The following is a 20,712-nucleotide window of genomic DNA, read 5'->3' on the forward strand; positions in this document are numbered from 1 at the left end:
GCCACTTTAATTTGCAAACACACGCGCGCGCGTGTTACTATACAGCAGGGATGGCGAACCTATGGCACGCGTGCCAAAAATGGTACGTTGACCAAATTTTAATAACACGCTTAAAAAATTGAAATTATATAAAACTGAAAAATTGTACAAAAAAATTTTTTACTATTTATAAAAGGTGGTTGTAAGAAATTAAAATAAACAAACTACATATGTTTTAAAAATTACAATATTCCTTATGCTTTCATAATTTTCGTCATAATTCGTGAAAGCTTATTCGCCATACAAAATGTAATTAAATCGAAGGAAAGAAAGGTTTTGACCAACGAAACAATTGCTACTTGTGTTTCACAAAGAATAACTAAAATTTAATAAAAATAATATAATAAATCTGTAATTTTGTTTATAGTCTTTTCTGCACATTGCATAAAACAGCATGTACCTCTACATCATAGTTAAAACACTATAGCCTTTTAATGTCGATTTAAATACAATATTAAAAATAAACGAGTCGCCCTGATTTCATCATTACATTTGATAAATACCAATAATTTAAGTAACAATATTATTAATCACACATTTATTACAAACCACACGGCTAATATTAACCATTAATTAATAAAGTTAATCTTGATGCTCAAGAATAAAATGTCGTGTTTCTCGGCGTAATTTTAGTACTACAAAGTAAGCACGACACATGCCTTGCCGACTCTGTTATTCCATTAATACTTATGTTGTAGTAAGTATAGGGCCTATCGAATTTTGATAAAACTATATCTTGACCGTGCAGTGACGTTATTAGGGGGGGAGCAGCTCATGCGTTTGCCACGGTCTAGAGTTGAGCTATTCCGAAATCGACTCATTATTATAAATATAAATACGTTTTTTATAGATCCATTGACATGTTATAAATCAGATACTTATGTAAGTATAAAGCATAAATTATCATTATATTTTTGGACTGTACTGATGTCGCCCTATCCACACATTAATCAGTACTTTGGTAAAATGAGCCGCTGAGTCGGCAATTAATAAGAGCATACCGCTGCCCAACACTAGAAAAAAACTGAAATTACGACACTGTAACCGTGTGAAGCATTACGTTTGCGTATAAGTATTTACTCTTCTGAGTACGTCCCTTATATTTTAACGATTATCATTGTTTCGATTTCTCTCCCAAATAAACTGATGAAATATTAAAAAATAATATCGTTTATAAAAGAGATGGTACCTATATGTTCTGTATAAAAACGTTGCTGCCTAAGACTTTTAGTTACAGCGCAAAAAAGTAAAAAATTTAAATCATCGTACATTTATTGCATACCTATTTCATGTTTTCTCGAAGGTTTGTACACATTTTTAGTTTATTTGTTTATTTTATGGTCTTGGATCCCTATTACGTATTATTAACCTATTTCTTGTACAGCGATGGTACCACGGTACTACGCACGATAGTTCTCTATAACGATGAACATTTTTTAAGTTTCTATTACGGATTGTCAACACTATAAGGTAGGTGTAAACGGCGAAAAAAAAACTGAAAAAGGAAAGAAAACCGTCGTTGCGAAACGCGAATGTCGCGTGCACCCATAAAAATTATCGTCGAATCGACCGCGGCGGTTAACGAGACAGTATGGAATTCAGTCGAAATGTCAAGTTCAACGGGTGAAAAAAAAATCCAACACCATGGCCGGTATAACGCGATATTGTGGCCGAAAGAGAATGGGTCGTTGCACAAAATGTTTTTTTTTTTTTATTAGAAAGACGTATTTGCGCACGGCGACAACAGTCGTTATTAATGCGCGTACGCGCTGTACGTATAGGCGTATCGGCGCGAATCGATCGCGAGTAAATTGATTCGAAAAGACGATTACAATAATAATACTATCTTCGTTCGCGCACGCGATTATCGTTCATCAGGTAGGCGTCGTGGTTACCGACTAAGGCGGGACCGGGAGTGGAAAAACGTCTCGAAAATCGCGTACCCCACGCGTCATGACACTTGTCTAAACAAACAACGCACGCGGTACAACGACCGTAGAGTGGTTTCGGGACTCGCGTCCCGGTCGGGTTATGCCAGTCTCGGGGGAGGAGGGGGGGGGGGCGTTTAAGTTCGTGCGGGCGAAACACAGTGCCGTAGCAACAGGGTGGCGAGAGGTGCCTACGCCCCGGGCGCAATTCCTGGGAGAGTGCAAAAATGAAAGTCTTGTATTTAACGTTAAAAATTACAACGGTCAATGTCGCATGTTTAGTTTACAAAATCATTAACATCCTTCGTGTTAATAAAAGCTATCATTGAAAATAATATCTAATAAGCATAATGTTTTTAAATTAAAAATACATAAGAGCGCATTTTGAAGTTTCGCACCGGGCGCAATGTTTGGTTGCTACGGCACTGGCGAAACGCGATTAGCCAGGGCACACGAACGTCACCCGAAACGACGCAACAACTCGTACCGTACAATATATTACGGCGAACTCTATAAAGCGGCAGTCGCTCGTTTAAAAATTATCCGATTCGTACCAGCGTGGCCAAAATTGTAATCGCGCCGCATCAAACACCTTTAAACTCGTCCGCTAGCGATGTTCTGCGAAATTCTTACGTACCTTTTTTCTTGCCGGGCGTGCCGAAACTCAGGCTCCTGCAGTTGAGCTCGGCCTTGAGTTGCTCCGGCGGTATGTCCTCCACCTTGAACTCGTCCGGGTCCTCGACGAACGCCTGCTGCAGGTCCCGCATGATCTTCTTCCTGATGGTCTTCTTCATGGATAGATGCCGTTCCAGGTGTTTGACGTCGTCCTCGAACGTGGACGCGTTCTTCGTCTGCCGGCCACCGCCGTTCTTCTGCCGTTTCTTCTTGGTCCCTTTGGCCGGCAACAGGTCCTCCTCGCTAGCCGAGCCCACTGATATGGCGCTGTCGGTGCCGCCCGCGCTCACGCCGCCCAACGAGTTCCGGTCGTCGCCCTTCACGTCCAGCCGCTGCAGCTCGTCCGACAAACCGTGATCTTCACCGGCACCGCTGCCGAATATGTCTCTCAGGTGAGGTATATTCCTTTCGCTCGTCATATTCTGCGTCAATTGAAAACAAAATATTTATGCTCCGTCAAAACGGTCGAGTGTTTCATAACTATGTATCTACACGCATATACATAACATACCTATGGTCTTTTAGTGTGAGAGAAAGGTATCCAGAGATGTATGGAGAACCCTTTAAAAGTTTCTTTTTTTCATTTATATAATCTTTTAGAATATTTTATTTTATTTATCTCGATTGAACTACGTTATAATAAGACATATGTAGATGTTGTTACTAAAACAATCAGTAAGTATGATGCCCTTTCAGCAAAATCTTAAATACACCAGTGACATAATGGCGTATACAAGCCCTGTCAGTCGAATAAACCTAAACTAATCTGACACCCAACATCACTATTTACTCTACGAAATATCTTATGTTCAGATACCTACCTTGAATATACGTATTGCCCGTCCATAGCATTCGCATTTGCACAAACATCATTTTACGATTTCCTACATAATTATAATCAGTTTTTAGAGTAATATTTGCTATGACTTTTATCTATTAAAATACGACGTTAATTAACTTTTAGTTACCTAGTCGACTTGATTAAAATGTGCATTGTAATAATCGTTCGTGACAAAAATCAACAGATCTATTATTTATGATTTAACACTAATAAATTACAATAAGCCATTTTTTAATCGTAAGTGGCTTATTTTCTTCTTTTTTTAAGTGGGCTTAGTGAGTAAATTACAATTTATACAGTTCATAAAGATACCATATATTTCTATGATGATAATAATATGATTCAGATAGTTACTGCGGTATTGACAATGGATAACGTGCGCGAATTTAATAGGTAAGACGTGTCATGTATTCATACGGCAACCAAAGATACTATAATAGTTCCAAGTGAATAGTAACCAGATTTGATTATTTATCACATCACTTCCTGCTTGCTGTTTATGTTTAAAATAATCGATACAGCAGGGGGTTGTTTTAAAAAAGTGAAACCCATAACGAATGCCGTTGAATGTATTTATTATATTTTGGAGAGTAGAAGCTGTGAAATGATTGAGATGGTTTATAGGGGGTCTGTAAAATCGATTCGAATGGATTAAATGCTGTAGTAAACGGCATAGGTGGAATTTCACTAAAATCATAGAAAATATTTTTCCGTGATCTCGCATTTAAAATGAGATCGATTAAAAATGGATAACCAATAAACTGTTACTGACTGTAACTCTTAATATTTTTTATTAATACGTTTCATCATCGTATCAATATCACTGTAATTATTAATGTTTGAGTATGTTTAATTTATTGAACGGCTTTATTTTTAATTATTTCTTGCCGACAGTTGAATGGGTCCAAAAATAAGTATTACGGTACGCGCGTATTGTTTATCGAAATAAACTCGTTCGATCATACAAAACACATAATATATCTATTTAAATGTGTAACCGAGGCAGATGAGTGTCGTATTTTCCATAACGGTAAACCATCGCGACCCGATTCCGACGAGGACAACGTTGATTACGTGAACCGTAAAGACGTTCGTAGAAATGCGCGTTACTATTATTTTCGCATTACGCGTTCGTCCCTTAAAACTTAGTCAATCGAAACTATTGTAAAACAATAAGCACGATCGTTAATGTCGCAAAATGCCGTTCGATATTATTGTTAGACGACTGGGCGGTACGCGTGGTAACGCTTCGAACCACGCGATCGTACGATTTTAATTATTGTAATTTCCGATGATCTTATGGTACAAGAAGCACGTATGGAAACGTCTCAAGATGTCGTTGAACATTTACCAATCACCGCCTGGTTTATTACGAGCAAACGGGTCAACGGGTTTTGTTCCCCTTAATGTTTACGACGTCTAAAACGCGGCCACCCTCACGACCTATTTAGTTAAACTCAACCTCCAGTCTCTAATCTGTATATGTTTATTGTTGTTATATCATTTTGTATTAGTTATTGTAATCAATTAAATTAAACAATTACTTAGTTCACTTATTTGTATACATCTGTTCATTTACTAATATTTTATTTATATTCAACTATCCTTTTAAAATAGCCACAAACTTATGTTCTTTATTATCCATAGATGTAAATAGCCATAGGCTAGGAATGTCTTATTTATTAAATAAAAAAATAAGAATAAAAAAAAAGTTCTCCTTAATTTTTACATTTTTTTTTTTTTTTTTTTGTTTTATTCGTTTTCATAACACGTTCTTACCACGACTGTCCGACGGTTGGCCGCAAATTTAACAATATTCCGGCAGGATATAACGACCTACTGCATAGTGTATTGGTTGCGCGCACTTTTATGCGCGTTGGTTTGTTATTATTATACAACGTAAAAAGACGAAAAAACGTAACATCCCGAGTACATTACCGTATACATCATCACGTATACCGTACATGCATCTTGGGGTGGGGGGGGTAGTGAAAAAATATCCCAATGCCGTGGAAAGCATACACTTATAACGTTACGGACCAACGGTAATGACGTGCTCACGGTTGGCGACAAAAAATTAAAATAAAAAAAATAAAAAAACCATAATATTTTTCCTTCACGGTCCAAAGCACAACGATCCAGGGCGTACGATAAATCCCACTAGCCAGTACGCGCGATACGGTTGTGTGCACGAATTCGTCGTCGTCGTCGTCGTTTTTTTCCCTTCCGACTGTAACGACGACTGGACGAAATCGTCACTCTCGACGCGCGTCTACACACCAGCTGCAGTTGCTACCGGACGGTCGCCGTGCAATAGACCGGCTGCTCTATACATCTGGCCGCTTTGATTTTTTTTTTCCCCCTTGCTCTTACTATTATTACGACGTTGTTCCGTCTTTAATGAGTTGCGGAATTCGCGGCTGAGAACGTTTCCGAAAAAAAGAATAAAAAGAAAATTAACGAAACAATAGCCATGCGGTGCGCGTATTATACGTTCTGCGATCGCTGCCGTCGCGTCGTCGTCACCTCCGTGATGTGCCACCGGCGGTATATGGTTCATACGTATTTACGCGCGGTTGGACACAAGACTGCTACGGAAAAGCTCGATTTCTTAACATATTGGAGTGTGCGTGTGCGTGTGCGTCGGTTAACAAGTGAAACAGTTACATGATGAATCTCACGGAAGTCGTGGGGCGTACCCGAAATAAATAGGGGAACTAACCTTGCTGCAATGATTGCACTGCGATTGTGTTATTATTTTGATTTCTCGTTTTACCAAATTTTATTTTTGCATCTTAACAAAGAAACAATGTCTGCATTTAACGCGTACAGTTTATTAAATATGTTCACTCGAGTATATCTTAAAAAACAAAAAGAAACAAATCGTAATCGAAGCAACGTAACGTCGAGATTTCTATCACGATATAATATTTAATTCCAATTGGTTCTAAATATGTTTAATCAGTTTTCAATTATTTTTCATCGCGTAATACAAGTGATTAGCTATATAGCAGCAATTATTACCATCTTAAGAAACAAAGTTACAAATCGTAATGGAAACAACAAAACATCAAGATAACTAACGCAATATAATATTTAATAAAAATGGGTTCTTAATATATTAAATCAGTTTTCAATTATTTTCTACAGCGATGTAATCACGTGATACAAAGGGTTATTTACAGCAGCAATTATAACCGTTAATCTTTTCCGTATAATAAATTCAAGTATTTTTTTTATACATATTTTCGTGATTCACTGCTTAGTAATATTTTTTTCTAATTTCCACCTTCCACCGTGAGTGTTTATCATAACCCAGCATCACCTGCCGGTACGTTACATTTTTAATCGGGCGGAACTGATTTATACGGTTACTAAGTACGAGTACAAAGATGTTATAAATGTTTTTATTTCACATATTAGTAAATGTATAGCCAAGTACCTATATTATTATACAGATGTACCTGTAGATATAGTTAAAAAAAATACGGTTTAACCGAGCAACAATGAATCACCGATGATAATTGCATTATTAATAATGTGATGATAATATATTCGTGTGGTATTTATATAACGTTATTAAACGTGTAGAAAAAATGTCCAATAAAATATGAAAGAAAAAAATCTATAAAACTATTTTACTACGTCAATCGAAAATAAATCTAGTTTACATAATTTGATTTTTCGTTTTCATCGATTATTATGAACTATACAAAATCCTTGTAAAATTTATTTATACCTATTTATCGTACTTAATATAATATATCAAATTAGCATATATATATAATAAATATAATAATAAATTAAATATCGTTAGTTCGTATAATAATATTTTCTACATTAACTACATTAAATCACAATTAAAAGAAACTCTAAGTGACTCAACACTTCCATTCTTTATTTTAAAATACAATTTGGTTGCATAATAATTGTTAAACAAATACAATTACATTTCGTAATATTATTCATTAAGAAACTTTATTTTCTGAATTACCACCTGTATATACTGCACATTTAATTGTTATGTCTATGATTATTTACGCTTTTAATAAGACAAAAAATAGAAGGAAATTATAAACACACCAACTTTTATTTTTATTACCACTAATAATTGGTAAAAATTACAATAGCTATTTTTTCTATAGCAAATAAGAGATTTCAATATTTAATTAACTTTATAGAAATATGAAGATATGAACTATAAAATACATAAAACATAGTTATGGTACCAATACCTATTGATAACTTATGCGTGCACTATTATTTATCTTATTATTATCTTTACTGTTAAAATGGACGATTTCGTCGTACATTATATTATAATGTCGTATATTACGTTTATGCTAAATAGAAAAAATGGTTTATGTAGTACGTGTAGTAGTAAAATTCTTTAAGTTAAACAGTGGATTTAAATTTAAATTATGAATTGATGACTTAGAAACTATACAAAAATTAAAAATAATCATACAAACTAATACTTATTTTATAATATGTAAACCCTATGTTATAAAATTTCACGATGTAAGTAAAAAAAAATGTTTTAAATATTTACACGTATAAAATGTGTAGATACTGTAAACAATACGCAGGATACAGTAACTATATTTCGAACCGTACATATCGTATTATTATGGATTCGGAAGCAATGATGAAATCTAAGCTAGAAGCTCCAAAAATACAATAACTTCGGAAAAAGCATTTATTTGGAAATAATGATTTTAAAAACTTAAAAACATTGCGTAACTTTGTATTTTTGTGGTATAACAAATTTTCTGTAATATGTACTTTTATTTCGACAGAAGGGTCCCAACGACTACACTTATCATAACTATATTTCATATAGTATAACTTATATTTATTAATATTTTGAATCGTGCATAGAAAAATCTATTGAAAAAAGCTTTTAAAAGTAGTACTTGAAAAATGTTATCATTGATTATTGATAAACAATAAACATCAATCATAATCAGTCTTAGTACTATTCTTATATGATACATTTTTCAATGACGTAAAAAATTCCAGTAAATAAACAGGTAATAATAAAAATAGTTATTGCCTAAATATATCAAACCTACCCTCCCCATATAATATTTACTTACGCCCTTGATACATTCATACGTGTATTTATTGAAATTACGTTTAATGAGAAAAACTATGTACAAACTTCTCAAGATGTACATTATACTGCTCCCTTTTTAACGATTTTACGGATAGTCGCAGATTTTAATGATTTAATACAATTTTTTATCCAACATTAAATCAGTCGACTAACGTATTATTTGTAGACAATAACCGTTGTATTGCTTGCATACCATTATTTGCACGCTCTGATTAACTGTAAACATTTTTAACATAAAATATTTTTTAATGATTAAACATATTCCTTCACCATGCAACATATATACATTAATGCTTTAAATTCGTAAGAAAGACCTTGGACTACTGATTACAAAACGAGATTTCGTCCCATCTTCAAAAGTATAAGAGTATACGTCTGTGTGTTTGTGTGTGTGTGTGTGTGTGGTGTGTTAAATTGCAATATTGTTTATTCGATACGCCAGATTATAAATTACGATTAAACGCGCGTATACGCATAAGATAGCCGAGAATAGTATTGGATATGGTTTGTCAATCCATATTGTACATTATAGGTCCACGTCGAACAGTGCAGAATTCTCATGTTTTTTCTCCTGATAAATATTTCCCATGCAGTTCGTACAAAGAACTTTAAAAAAAGTGATATTTTTTTTCCCCAGTACGTAACCGATACGTCATTATAGTATCGTGTGGTTTACCTATTGGTCCAAGACGCATTATTTTATTTGTTACTATATCGGACTCGGATCTTGAATTTCGATTATTATAATTTATACCGTATAGTTCGTGTCGATGTACAGTTTAGGTGCACAAGCACATCGATACATAGCGGTATACCTGCAATAAGTACCATGAGCTATCACGATGAAGTCACTTTCGCGAATATACGTTGCTGACATAAACTACGCTGCAATTTTTTGTGATTTATGAACTATAAGCGTATTAACTATCTTTATATTTTCCATAAACTATTACGTAACTCTTTTTGGACTCTGTCCAAAACAATTTTTGTAAAAATCGAAGAAAAAAAAATTACCTCATTAAAATTTAAATACATTCACTTACACATACAGGTAATCACAACGTTTCACATTAAACTAGCCCACTGCTTCGAAACGGTAAATCTTCGAGCAAATACCCATGCATAATATGTTTTGATTATAAAATTTAGTAACTCAGTACTTTATTATACAAAAACTTAATATTATTTGATTTTTAAACTTCAATAATTCTTAAATTAAATAAATAAAATGAAATAAATCAATTAAATAAAGATAATATTGTATAACCTGAGTTCACGCGCTGACTTATATCAAAAGCAATTAAAATTAAGACTAAAACTATTAAAATTTATGGTTTTCCTATCCGGATCACGGATTATGTAACTAATATGTTAACTTAATATTTAAGTGCGAGATTTAGTTAAAAATAATTCTGTTTGTTTAATACAAATATGCAAGTGATCGAGTTGTTCTATAATGGCAGATATTTTGGTACTCGAGCTATCATTAGATATATAGTAAGGCTGTAAGGATATTTAAGGGCTCGAGACGTTTTTATGTTTTGGGAACAAGTTCTTAATATTTTTTAATTTTAAAATTAAATGACAAATGTAATTAAAATTAAAGTAAATATATTTAACGTGATCCATGTAATGTTTTATAAAAATAATCTTCGTACTATTCGTTAAGTAAGAGGTACTGTTGCTGAATGGGTTCCCTAATACAAGTTAATGAAGCCATTTTATAGGGTCATCTCACTCACTTATAATGATGATCGTTTTTATAGATTGTAAATAAAGTTTATTTAATAAAAATAAAAACATTGTTGCTAAGCAGTATAGTTATAATCTAAAACTGTATATAATCGAGAAAATAAATATTTTAAATGCGATAGAAAATACAAAACCAAGTGGAAAACCCACTGCTCTTCACCACCACACTCGCAGACCCATTAACTGCATAATAGGTCTATGATTACACTGAAAGACCGGAATTTTCAAACTAAATAATTGTCCAGCGTATCGAGTAGAATAATGACAAGACAAAAAACAAAAATAAATGCTGAGGTTTATTATTTTCATCAATGAGAACTAGGGGGAGCCAAGTCCCACAGTCGCCCCTCCTAGCTGCGCACATAGTACCGATAGCACGCGCGTTTAACTGCACACCGTTTTTTCAAGCATTGCATCGTGTGCACAATATTCGGTTGCAACAACGCTTGTAGTAATCGTCGGTGATATACGTGTATTATAATTAATAGGTTAATTGGATTGTTGCAATGATCGTCGGGGGATGAGGGGAGGAGGGAACACGTGTATTTGCCGTTGGAGAATAGTTGCGTACAACGCGCACGAATCGATTTTCGACAGGAAGCCCATGCGTAATGCACGCGCGCGTGTTGTATTGTTCTCGACGTTATCGCCGTCGACGTGAGCACAGCATTGATACACAACGATCGAGATTAAAACAAATCCTATTTCGATCGCGACCGAAACGAAGGCCGTACGCGGATGTACGACTCAAGGATCGACCGACGAAATGGATCCGTGAAAACGATAACGAAAAAAAAAAAACCTCTCGTACGAACGGTCATTTTTGCTATCGCGCTAACCTTGGAGCCCCACACGAACGTACACGCAGCGGCGTGACGAACTCGAAAAATTATCAGAGGCGAGTTATATTTTGTCGATTAACCCATCCACCCCCTCAAAAAACTGAGAAGCGGCCACATTGCCACGCCACTGCGTACACGAGCAGGAGAATTTTTCGGATTCATGATACGAGATGGACGGTGACGAATGTCCGCGACGAGTCCGGTGTTTTCCGGTCGGTTTCGACGCAAATCGTCGTTGTTCGTCTGCGGCTTTCGCGGTTAACGCGCGCGCCATTTCCCAACCGTTGTCCCGTAAAGCACGCGCGTAGGAGGCACAACACCGCCCGTAATCCGTACGGTCAATTGTGCGGCCCACTCGCGGTTGATTTCGCGGACGTATAGAAACGCGCGCACGCGGCTAACGAAGAGGCGTGCCGCGGTACGTGCACGTTCATTATTGTAACGACCGCACGAAGTGGGTACAGAAAAATCACGGGCCACGTAATCGTATGCGTAGGGAACACACTAATTAAATCGAAAATTAAGACGAAAACGAGGACGAGATCCGCGAAACGCAACAGAAATTATCCGATACGCGATCGTATTGCCGTTAAACATATCGATACGCGTACTTTCGAACGCTCGAGTTCGCCCCTTACCGTGGATATTTGTACGGTATACGACGTAGGTACGCGGTTATTATTTTTTTTTTTTCTAAACTATTTCTGTAGCTGACGTAATTTTTCTAGGCGTGCGGAAACGCGATGTGCAAGTGAATCGTTGTACGAATTACATATAGACGCATAGTACTAATACACAAATCCGAACACATGTTATGTAAATAGAAAACCGCAACACAATCACTAGCGTGTACGAAGCATATCATATAATAAACCCGGGCGTACGTTAATCAATTATTTCTCAAGGAATTAAAAACGCGATTACAACCAGAAGATAATCCGATGTACACCGACGTGAAGAATATTAGTGCGATAAAAATTATAATACTAGATTTACTTTTACCTAGTGGACATGAATAAATCAGAATATCGGTCACCACAGAAGTTTACTGTTTGATCAGATAACACTGTTTTTCGTCGTTTGTCAACGTGTATTATAATTTTATCGACTTGTCACCCGTAAAAATAATATTGTTTTTTTTTTTTTTTGTTGTTTTACAACAGGAATTCGTTAAATCATGTGGGATCGACATTGTGGGTTGCTTAAATCAAAAAATGCATAAACACTAAATGTTCTCACGTTAAAATATTGAGAAAAACGTATTAAGATCATACGCGCGCTACTAATAAACGATATAACCATTTTTGTCCTGCAGTAACATAGAGCCGATTGCCGATTTATCTCTACACCAGACAATATAAAATGCGAATTTATGGCGTAACCTAAAACGAGAAAAAACATATTATGCAAAAGCCTAACTAGATTGTACTAGATATTACATTAAATCTGATCATAACCTTATGGCTAATAAATAATAAAACTTAGTAGGCAACAAAAAAAAGTGTGAAAATATTAACGTCAAACGTATGCATATGTTATGATATGCTTTTATGAAATTAGTAGTGGGCAGAGTTCTCTTTTCGCATTTTAATCGCAGATCCCATAGCGTGAGACACTACGAATTTACAAACGAAATCCTATAAATTTCGATGAAGAAACAGGGTGATGGTCTGAGCACAAAATTCAATCCCGGCCAATTTGCACAATCGGCCCGATTATTTTTGTAATAAACCCACTGGAATTGTTATAGTATAACACGAACATTATGAAACCGCGTGAAAATAAATATAGCCTTGGTCGTGTTAAATTCGTACAACTTATACGTAAAATATCTGCTTCGAATATGAAATCGGCCACATCGACCCTCGCGGAACGTGTGCATTATGTTATCAACATCATGTAGTAGTGATTCTGTACTTAATAGATATAAAAATTTTCGTCGCAACTGTTAACGATACAGTACACGGAATTTTCGATATGCTGCAGCCCAAACGTCCTTAACGTTTTTATACGTAATACCTGTGTAATTTTGGTTTTACTATTTGGTAACATCTAAAAATATGTTATAAATAAGAACGAAAAGCAAAACACAGGAGCGTATTTTAGAGGGGGACGAAGGGATGATCGTCGCCCCTGAATCCGTATTTAAGGAATTGATCTTATGTGAGATACACATTTCATATTTTTTTAATTTGGATAATTTTATAACGAAATAAAATCACGCATGGATGTGAATTCTGAATTGGGCTTTTTGTTGTGTCCATACTTAGAGAAAAATCAAATAAAATACAAGTGTAACTCTCAAAACACAAACAGGTGTTAAAAAAGGCAGAACACAAGCGGTCATCAATGAATTGCACTAGTTTTCAGTAATTTTTTTTTCTTTTGTGTTCATAATGTTGTATAATGTTCCATTTCGTTTTTTCAACAAGTTTTCGCAGGTGGTCTAAGCGTCTGTATCTTCCATTTAAATACAATAAGACGTTTAGACGTACCAAACCGTAATGGTTTTATGACGGCAATTAACACGAGTACACCTATTCGGAATTCGTGTTGAAAACCTTCTGTTACTGTTTTTCCGCACCGAGCGCGGTTCGAACGTTTCGGTTCGGGTAAAGTGGTTCGACGGCGGTTCGTCAGTGTCTCGCGGTAATTATTGGAAAACCGGGCGCGACAATGCGGCGAGCGGTGCCGCCGTAACGTGTGTCGTCCGCGACTTGGCGTCCAGCAGCCGTAAAACCGTTCAGTAGGACAAGCTATGCGTGTCGTTATTATTCGTCGCACTGTTGGACGTCCCCGTTCGTTTCCCGAAAGAAATTCGTGTCTCGTCTCGTCCGCCGCAACACGGTACGCGCGCGAGTACGTGTTATTACATAAAAATTATATTTTACATCCACGTGCGTCGCTGCAACGATATAAATCCGTTTTTACGACGAGACCCGGACGAACCGCACGTGCGCCTATTATAATATCGCCCAGAACACGATTTATCCCCGACGACCCCGACGACTGCGACACCGTACATCGTTTATACGCGGTACAGCCCCTTACGCACGCAAACGTATTTTCTGCTGTGCAGGTACACAGGCCTGATGGCTCGAATGTTTACTCACACTTGGGCAAACTTAAATTTTGCCGCCACTACATCGAATTTCTTCTTTTTTTTTTTTTACGTATAAAATAAACTTAATCCCGAGTTCATGTAAACCACTACAAATTTCAATAAAATAAAACGATTTACAGAGACTTATTTTTCATTACCTACACATAGTTTGATATAAGTGGGTACCAGGAATTGTAATGTTTTTTTAAAATTATCCGTAGCACAATAATGTTAAATGCCGCCCTAGGCGTGGACCTACGTCGCTTACCCCTTGAGTCGGGCCTTTGTAGATAATACTACCCCGCCCGCGAAACATCTACCGTTTACGTGCACGATCTTCACGCGAATGCAAATAATAATAACATAACGCCGACGAGCTGCTTGTCGCTTGTTTGCGTGTTAACTCTCGGAGAAAGGTTTCAAAACGATATCATCGTCATCGTCGTCGTATTATTATAATACTGGCAGTGCTTCGTCCGGTGATAATTAAACGCTATTGTGTGACGTTGTACTGTGCATGCGTATTATACATTTATCATACGTCAGTAGTATATTAATACGTGTACGTAATCTTTCGCTATAGTGCACCGCGGAATCGAACTGATATGAATATTTATCCGAAACCATTGTTATACGTACGACGTACGGAGCAATGATATACAACGTATTGTGCACAGTGCACACAGCGTACAACATATTATACGAGTCCATGCGTCCGAGAACAGTGATCGCATTGTAATGTATTAAAACGATTTAAGTATATTGTTCTAAAGCGTATTATAATGTGCTGCAGTTCATTTTTTATACGTTTAATAACTTCCGTCGTAAATCATTTTTTTTGTTTTTTATTCAAAGTCATATACATGCGTCATACACCTATATATCAGAATAATTTTATAGTACAACTGATTTTTATACTACCATGTGTTATGGTTTCAGTATTTTGATAGCTGTCCAAGAAATCATCTGAACCATATTGTTCCGAAGAAGTACACCACGAACCATACGCTGTGGCCTCATTCTAAAACTACCTTGAAAAGAGTATTTGAGAGAGAGCCTTACAATAAAACAGTGCGCAAATCGTTAAAAGTACATAATGAGAAAACCTTGGAATGAAATACAGATCTTAACGATCGAATTCAAAATTCGAAAAACATACGTCTGTTATGCGGTGCGTTCTTAAAATAAGTGAATCGTCGCAGCGTTATAATTATAGTAGTAGTCTTATCGTATCCACACACACACACACACACACACACACACACACACACACGCAATTTTCTTCAAGGTTTTGCGCGCGAGGACAAACGGGAAAATTTCAATTCAAATTGATAAGCGTTTACTGTTTAATTTTTGTTAAAAAAATAGATTAATTTCATTCAACCGTACACCGATTAGTTTTGTGATAGTGCAGTGATACCTCACTAGAAGTACTCTACTAGAAGTTATAATTGGACAGGTATTTATGTACTTGTATATTCGTTCAGCAAAAAAAAGTAAATAATTTCAGTGGTAGCTGACCTTCAAAAACAATGGTTTCAGAAGAAGATTACTTGAAAAACTCAAACATGTTACGGTGAGGAGATTTTTCGGTTTCACGCGTTCACATTCTGCATTTTAACGGAACGACAAAAAGCGTGGTAATATGACTGAAAATATTATTTCCTTGAAAACGTAATTTTTGGAAACGCGTGTGCGTGTGTGTTTGCATAATGTGTGTGTCTATAGCCTAAGAATAGACGGGTGAAAGGTTAGTGGTTATAATGTATCGCGGTAACAACTTGTTTTGGAGTACAATTGGTATAAAACACGAACGCATATAATTTCCTGGAATCGTGTAATATATATATAAACGTTACACAAAAGCGTTATACAAACAACATTGAAATAAGATATACTGTACACGAATCTATTATAAGATATACAATGTAGGCAGTTTAATCGTCACCAACCAATCGTTAATAGAATATGTTCAAAACAACTTCAAATATATTAAACAAAGAACTTAAAATTTAAGAAGATTACGGAGGTAATAATATATATTATATAGGTGTAACAATTTTTAACTGACTATGAATTGTAGAACTTAATGATACACCTTATGAATTACGATTCTATTTGAAAAAAAAACAATTTGTGCATTACGAGACAAATATTGAATTATATGTTCTTACTAATGTGCCCAACACTTGAAGGTATGATAAACATGAAGTACAGATCATACATCAGTTTTTTTAAATATCACTAATAACGCGACACAATGTTTTTTTACATGAATATGAAAAAAATATTATTGTCATCGATATAATCTCAAATCTCGTGCGTAAACTACATGGGCCACTCACTCGTTTTGTAAAGGTGAAGTTTTTCAAATGAAATCTAATTATCTAACCGCCAAACAATACTTCAAACTTGGACATTTTGTTTCCGAGAAAGTGATAATAATTTATCTCGCGTCCTCCGAATAGCTGGTTACACCGAGAACTGTTTGTTCTAAGACGACGTTGTTCAACGATTTCTACAGCTTATTTCGTTTTGAATTTAAATCAGGCCATTCAAAATGATTTCACCAAATCGACGGCGCGCGTCTGGACTAGTTAAAAAACATCAAATGCGCTAACGGAGCGGTGGTGTTCGCATAGGCACGGGTGACGTTTTACGATCGTACTCGAATATTTGACTCGAGAGAAAATATAACGAAAACAATTTCTTTAGACCTAAATTATAAAAGATATATTCGTCTTCTTCCGTTTTTACGATCAATAAAAATACGATTTTGAATTTTAAGGTTTTGTACGGAATAGTACCTACCTAAGATATACAGACCTTCCTGACGTTAAAGATACCTATAAAATATATGCGTCACTTCTAAGTTCTTAGAAATTATCGGACAAAAGTTGCATGCCTTGAATTTAATATAGCGGTTTGCGAGATAATTATTTTTATCGCGTGGAATAAATCTTATTTCGAGAAAAAAATAAACCGATGACATTTCACTTCTACCAGAGAAAATAAGAATTATTATAAGATTTTAATTTTACAAGGTGGTATACACCTCTATTCATGTTACAGTATCATGGGTTATCTGTCGTAGATAACCGTGCACAGTGTGTAACGACTGGAATCCATGTATACGACAATAATGAAATACAATAAAAATCATTAATTGTTCTGATCAAAAACAATAGGTTCGCAAAACATACGTGTTATAACGATATGCGTATACGACTCGTAAATGACGTTCCAGATATGTATGCTCATCATAGGCATAAATAGTGTTTTAGATTTTGGGAACTGAAACTCATGTTTATATTGAACACTTTATTGACACTTATATTACAAGAAAATGTTCTTCGCTTCGCTCAGATTAGAATGATATAATTAGATATGTACCAATCAAAATCATCAATTTACAATACTTAAATATGTATGTTTTAATCACAACATATTATTAAAAAATAAATTACATTAGTTTTGTTCTTCTTTCTGTTTCGTTTAAAATATCCTCAACGTCTACCAGTGGCGTATTTATGGGGGGGAGGGTGCTTCCTCCCATAGGGGTTTCCACTCCCCCAAAAAATATTTGAAAACGTCAATATTTAAACATATCAGTAATATAATAATTTTAGTTTGTTCATTCAATAAAGTATTAAAGTATAATGAAAAAATATATATATATACAAATATACAGTATCGTATTTAGTAATTTTGCACCCAGGTGCAAAAAAAAAAAAAAATTGGTGCCCCTCTAAAGGGCCCATCCACGGAAAATGTAGGAGATAGATCCTTAGAAACCTTTTATAGAACCTTTTTGATATTCTAAAATCAATGTTATTTTTGTGTAGTAGGCACGCTACTGCATGCCGCACGCGATAACATAATACTACGTATTATAATAAATAACTTATGTCTATTGACATTATCACAACAAATTTGGGAACTGATATTAGGTATATTAATAATATTCTAGATCACTGATAGCTATATTATTATAAATATATTAATAAATTAAATACATTAACATTAATTTATAATACTGTTATTAAAAACAAAAAAAATAATAATTTCAAAATATTTTTAAAAGTTCATTAATTCACAAGTGAGCAAATTTCCGACCGCAAAAAGTTGGCGTCCCAAAAAAACTTGCACCCAGAGCAGTTGTAGCCAGTGCCCCCCTTAAATGCGGCCCTGCAAACATATAAAATATATATAAAAAAAAAAATATTAATATCGCTAATAATTAAATTGTAATCGGATAATATTAATAACAATCAACCGCAAGGCACTCATACACACATGGTATAAAAATAATCTAATGTGGGTGAATTATCGGTCGATAAGAATATCAGTAGCTTAGTCCGTGACTTCTTGTTAGTTGTCATCAGGCCCGTATTTAGGGGGAGCACTGGTAGGCACATGTCCGGGGGCGTCAAGTCTCAGGGGTGGCAAAATATTTTAGTAAAATTAATTTTAAAAATGATGTACCTAATGAAAAAAAAAATAAAATTGTATGTTTTATTATGTTATAATTTGTTAATTAAAAAAAAGGAAGTTGTATGTTTTATTATGTTATAATTTGTTTAATTTGTTAATTAAAAAAAGTACTAAACGATTTTCATTTATAAGTTATATTTTAATATTTAAGAATCTCGATTATGGACGAAATAATAAGTGTTATATTATTATTATTATTTATTTGGTGGGACATAAATTATACACCCGGAGGCGCCAAATATTTAAATACGGGCCTGGTTGTCAGTATGCACTATGCATCTATGCGCAACATAAAGTAATATAAAATACGATTAATACGATCATAAATTTTAATTTTAATTTAGTTCGATTTTATTAATTAATTTTCATTTAATTGTTGAGTTGGTATTAAAATAGTACTGAAATGGAGCCAGTAAAAAAAAATTTCAAAAATTTCAGAAAAGACTTAATGCCCTTGGCATGCTATTTATCGAGATTTAGACTTTCAAACCGATGAAGTTATTGATGATTTGGCAAATAAAAAACGGAAACTAGAATTAATAATATAATTTTTAATTTTGTTATAGTAGTTTGTCAATAGTTTGGTTTCAATAAGTTAATAAAAAACCTAACAATAAGTTGATAAAAAACATTTTATACTAATTTATAAAATTATTTCATTATTAGGTATGACACCCCCCCAAAAAAAAAAGTTTCTAAATACTCTACTGACGACTACAACAATACATATTTCTATATTAAGTATACTTAATTCATTGATCCAGTTTTGAAACATAGGAAACCTTAAATATGTAGATCCTTCGCATTGCCGAAAATGATCTCTCACAAGTGGATGACTGGTAGTGTGATGGCTACTTGAACGTGTTTAAATAAATTTGGAAAAACTTGTTGTGTAAGACGTGCCTTAAAATATTCATATTCTGTGTTTCCGTTTAAAATGTTTTTTAATACAGTCATTTCACATTTTAAATCTTCAATATTTATTTTTAAAACATCCTAAATAAAATAATAGTCAACAATTATGAATACTACATTTAAAATATTTATATTTCGGGGGGGGGGTAGCTTGCTTTTGCGCCTATGATGCTCTTATAGGCGTATTTAGTTTCTCAAGAGGAAATGGCTTTGGATGCGCGTCCGAAACACCCGATCCAAAACCATAGTCGTCCGGTCTCACGAGAATAATAATAATACGTCGCTCCGACGACGATATCGTATTACCCGTCTGATGCGTGACGGCGATCCGTGGTCTCGGTCGCGCACCGTTTTCGCAGCGCAAGGACGTGCGCAATGTTATAAGACGTCGGGCGCACGACTCGCACGTAACTGCACCGACCGAACCCGGAATTAGCGATGGGAATAATCGAATGATTCGATTATTCGAAATAATCGAAAGATTTTAATAACAGAAATAATGGTACCATTTTTCGATTGCCGACCGTTCGATTGTCGGAATCGTTCGATTGTTCCCGTCGCTACCCGGAATAACAGTGGGCAGAAGTCGCTCATGCGCGTGCGTAAAAACCAGCGGCGATTCCGCGAAATACGTACCACCGGTGTGTACACGCGAGAGACACGGGCAGGAGGAAGGCACGACACGAACGAAACGGTACCGTTTCTGTGTCAACGATCAAGTCCGTCGTCATCGCGTAATTGACACTATTCAATCGAACGTCCGTGTTTCTCTCGTATTTTCGCACGTAACAAGTTGAACGTACACCAGACACAAATGCACGATCGTACCGACCGTAAGCGTTTACGGCGCGACACGTCGCGTTCGGACAAATGACCCGTCTCCGCAACCGCGGAATACACGTATATCATACACACACAACACACGTGTGCGGCAGTGATTGCGATACACATTAAAAGCGTCTGAAACTCTTCCCGATAGCCATCATTACCGCTCGGACGTAGGA

At 35.3% G+C, this 20,712-nt stretch overlaps 1 protein-coding gene across 1 annotated transcript in view; it reads right to left on the bottom strand.

Moving 5' to 3' along the window:
• LOC112679294 overlaps positions 1–20,712 on the bottom strand; it is a 32,681-nt gene that overhangs the window by 1,306 nt on the left and 10,663 nt on the right. The window contains exon 2 of the mRNA XM_025549042.1: positions 2,605–3,064. Coding sequence (XP_025404827.1) covers positions 2,605–3,061 — 457 coding nt within the window. The 5' untranslated portion in view covers positions 3,062–3,064. The remainder of the gene's footprint in view (positions 1–2,604; positions 3,065–20,712) is intronic.

Source organism: Sipha flava, unplaced genomic scaffold, assembly GCF_003268045.1.
Source record: "Sipha flava isolate LNK unplaced genomic scaffold, YSA_version1 134_pilon_pilon, whole genome shotgun sequence".
In the NCBI taxonomy this organism is placed as follows: Eukaryota; Metazoa; Arthropoda; class Insecta; order Hemiptera; family Aphididae; genus Sipha; species Sipha flava.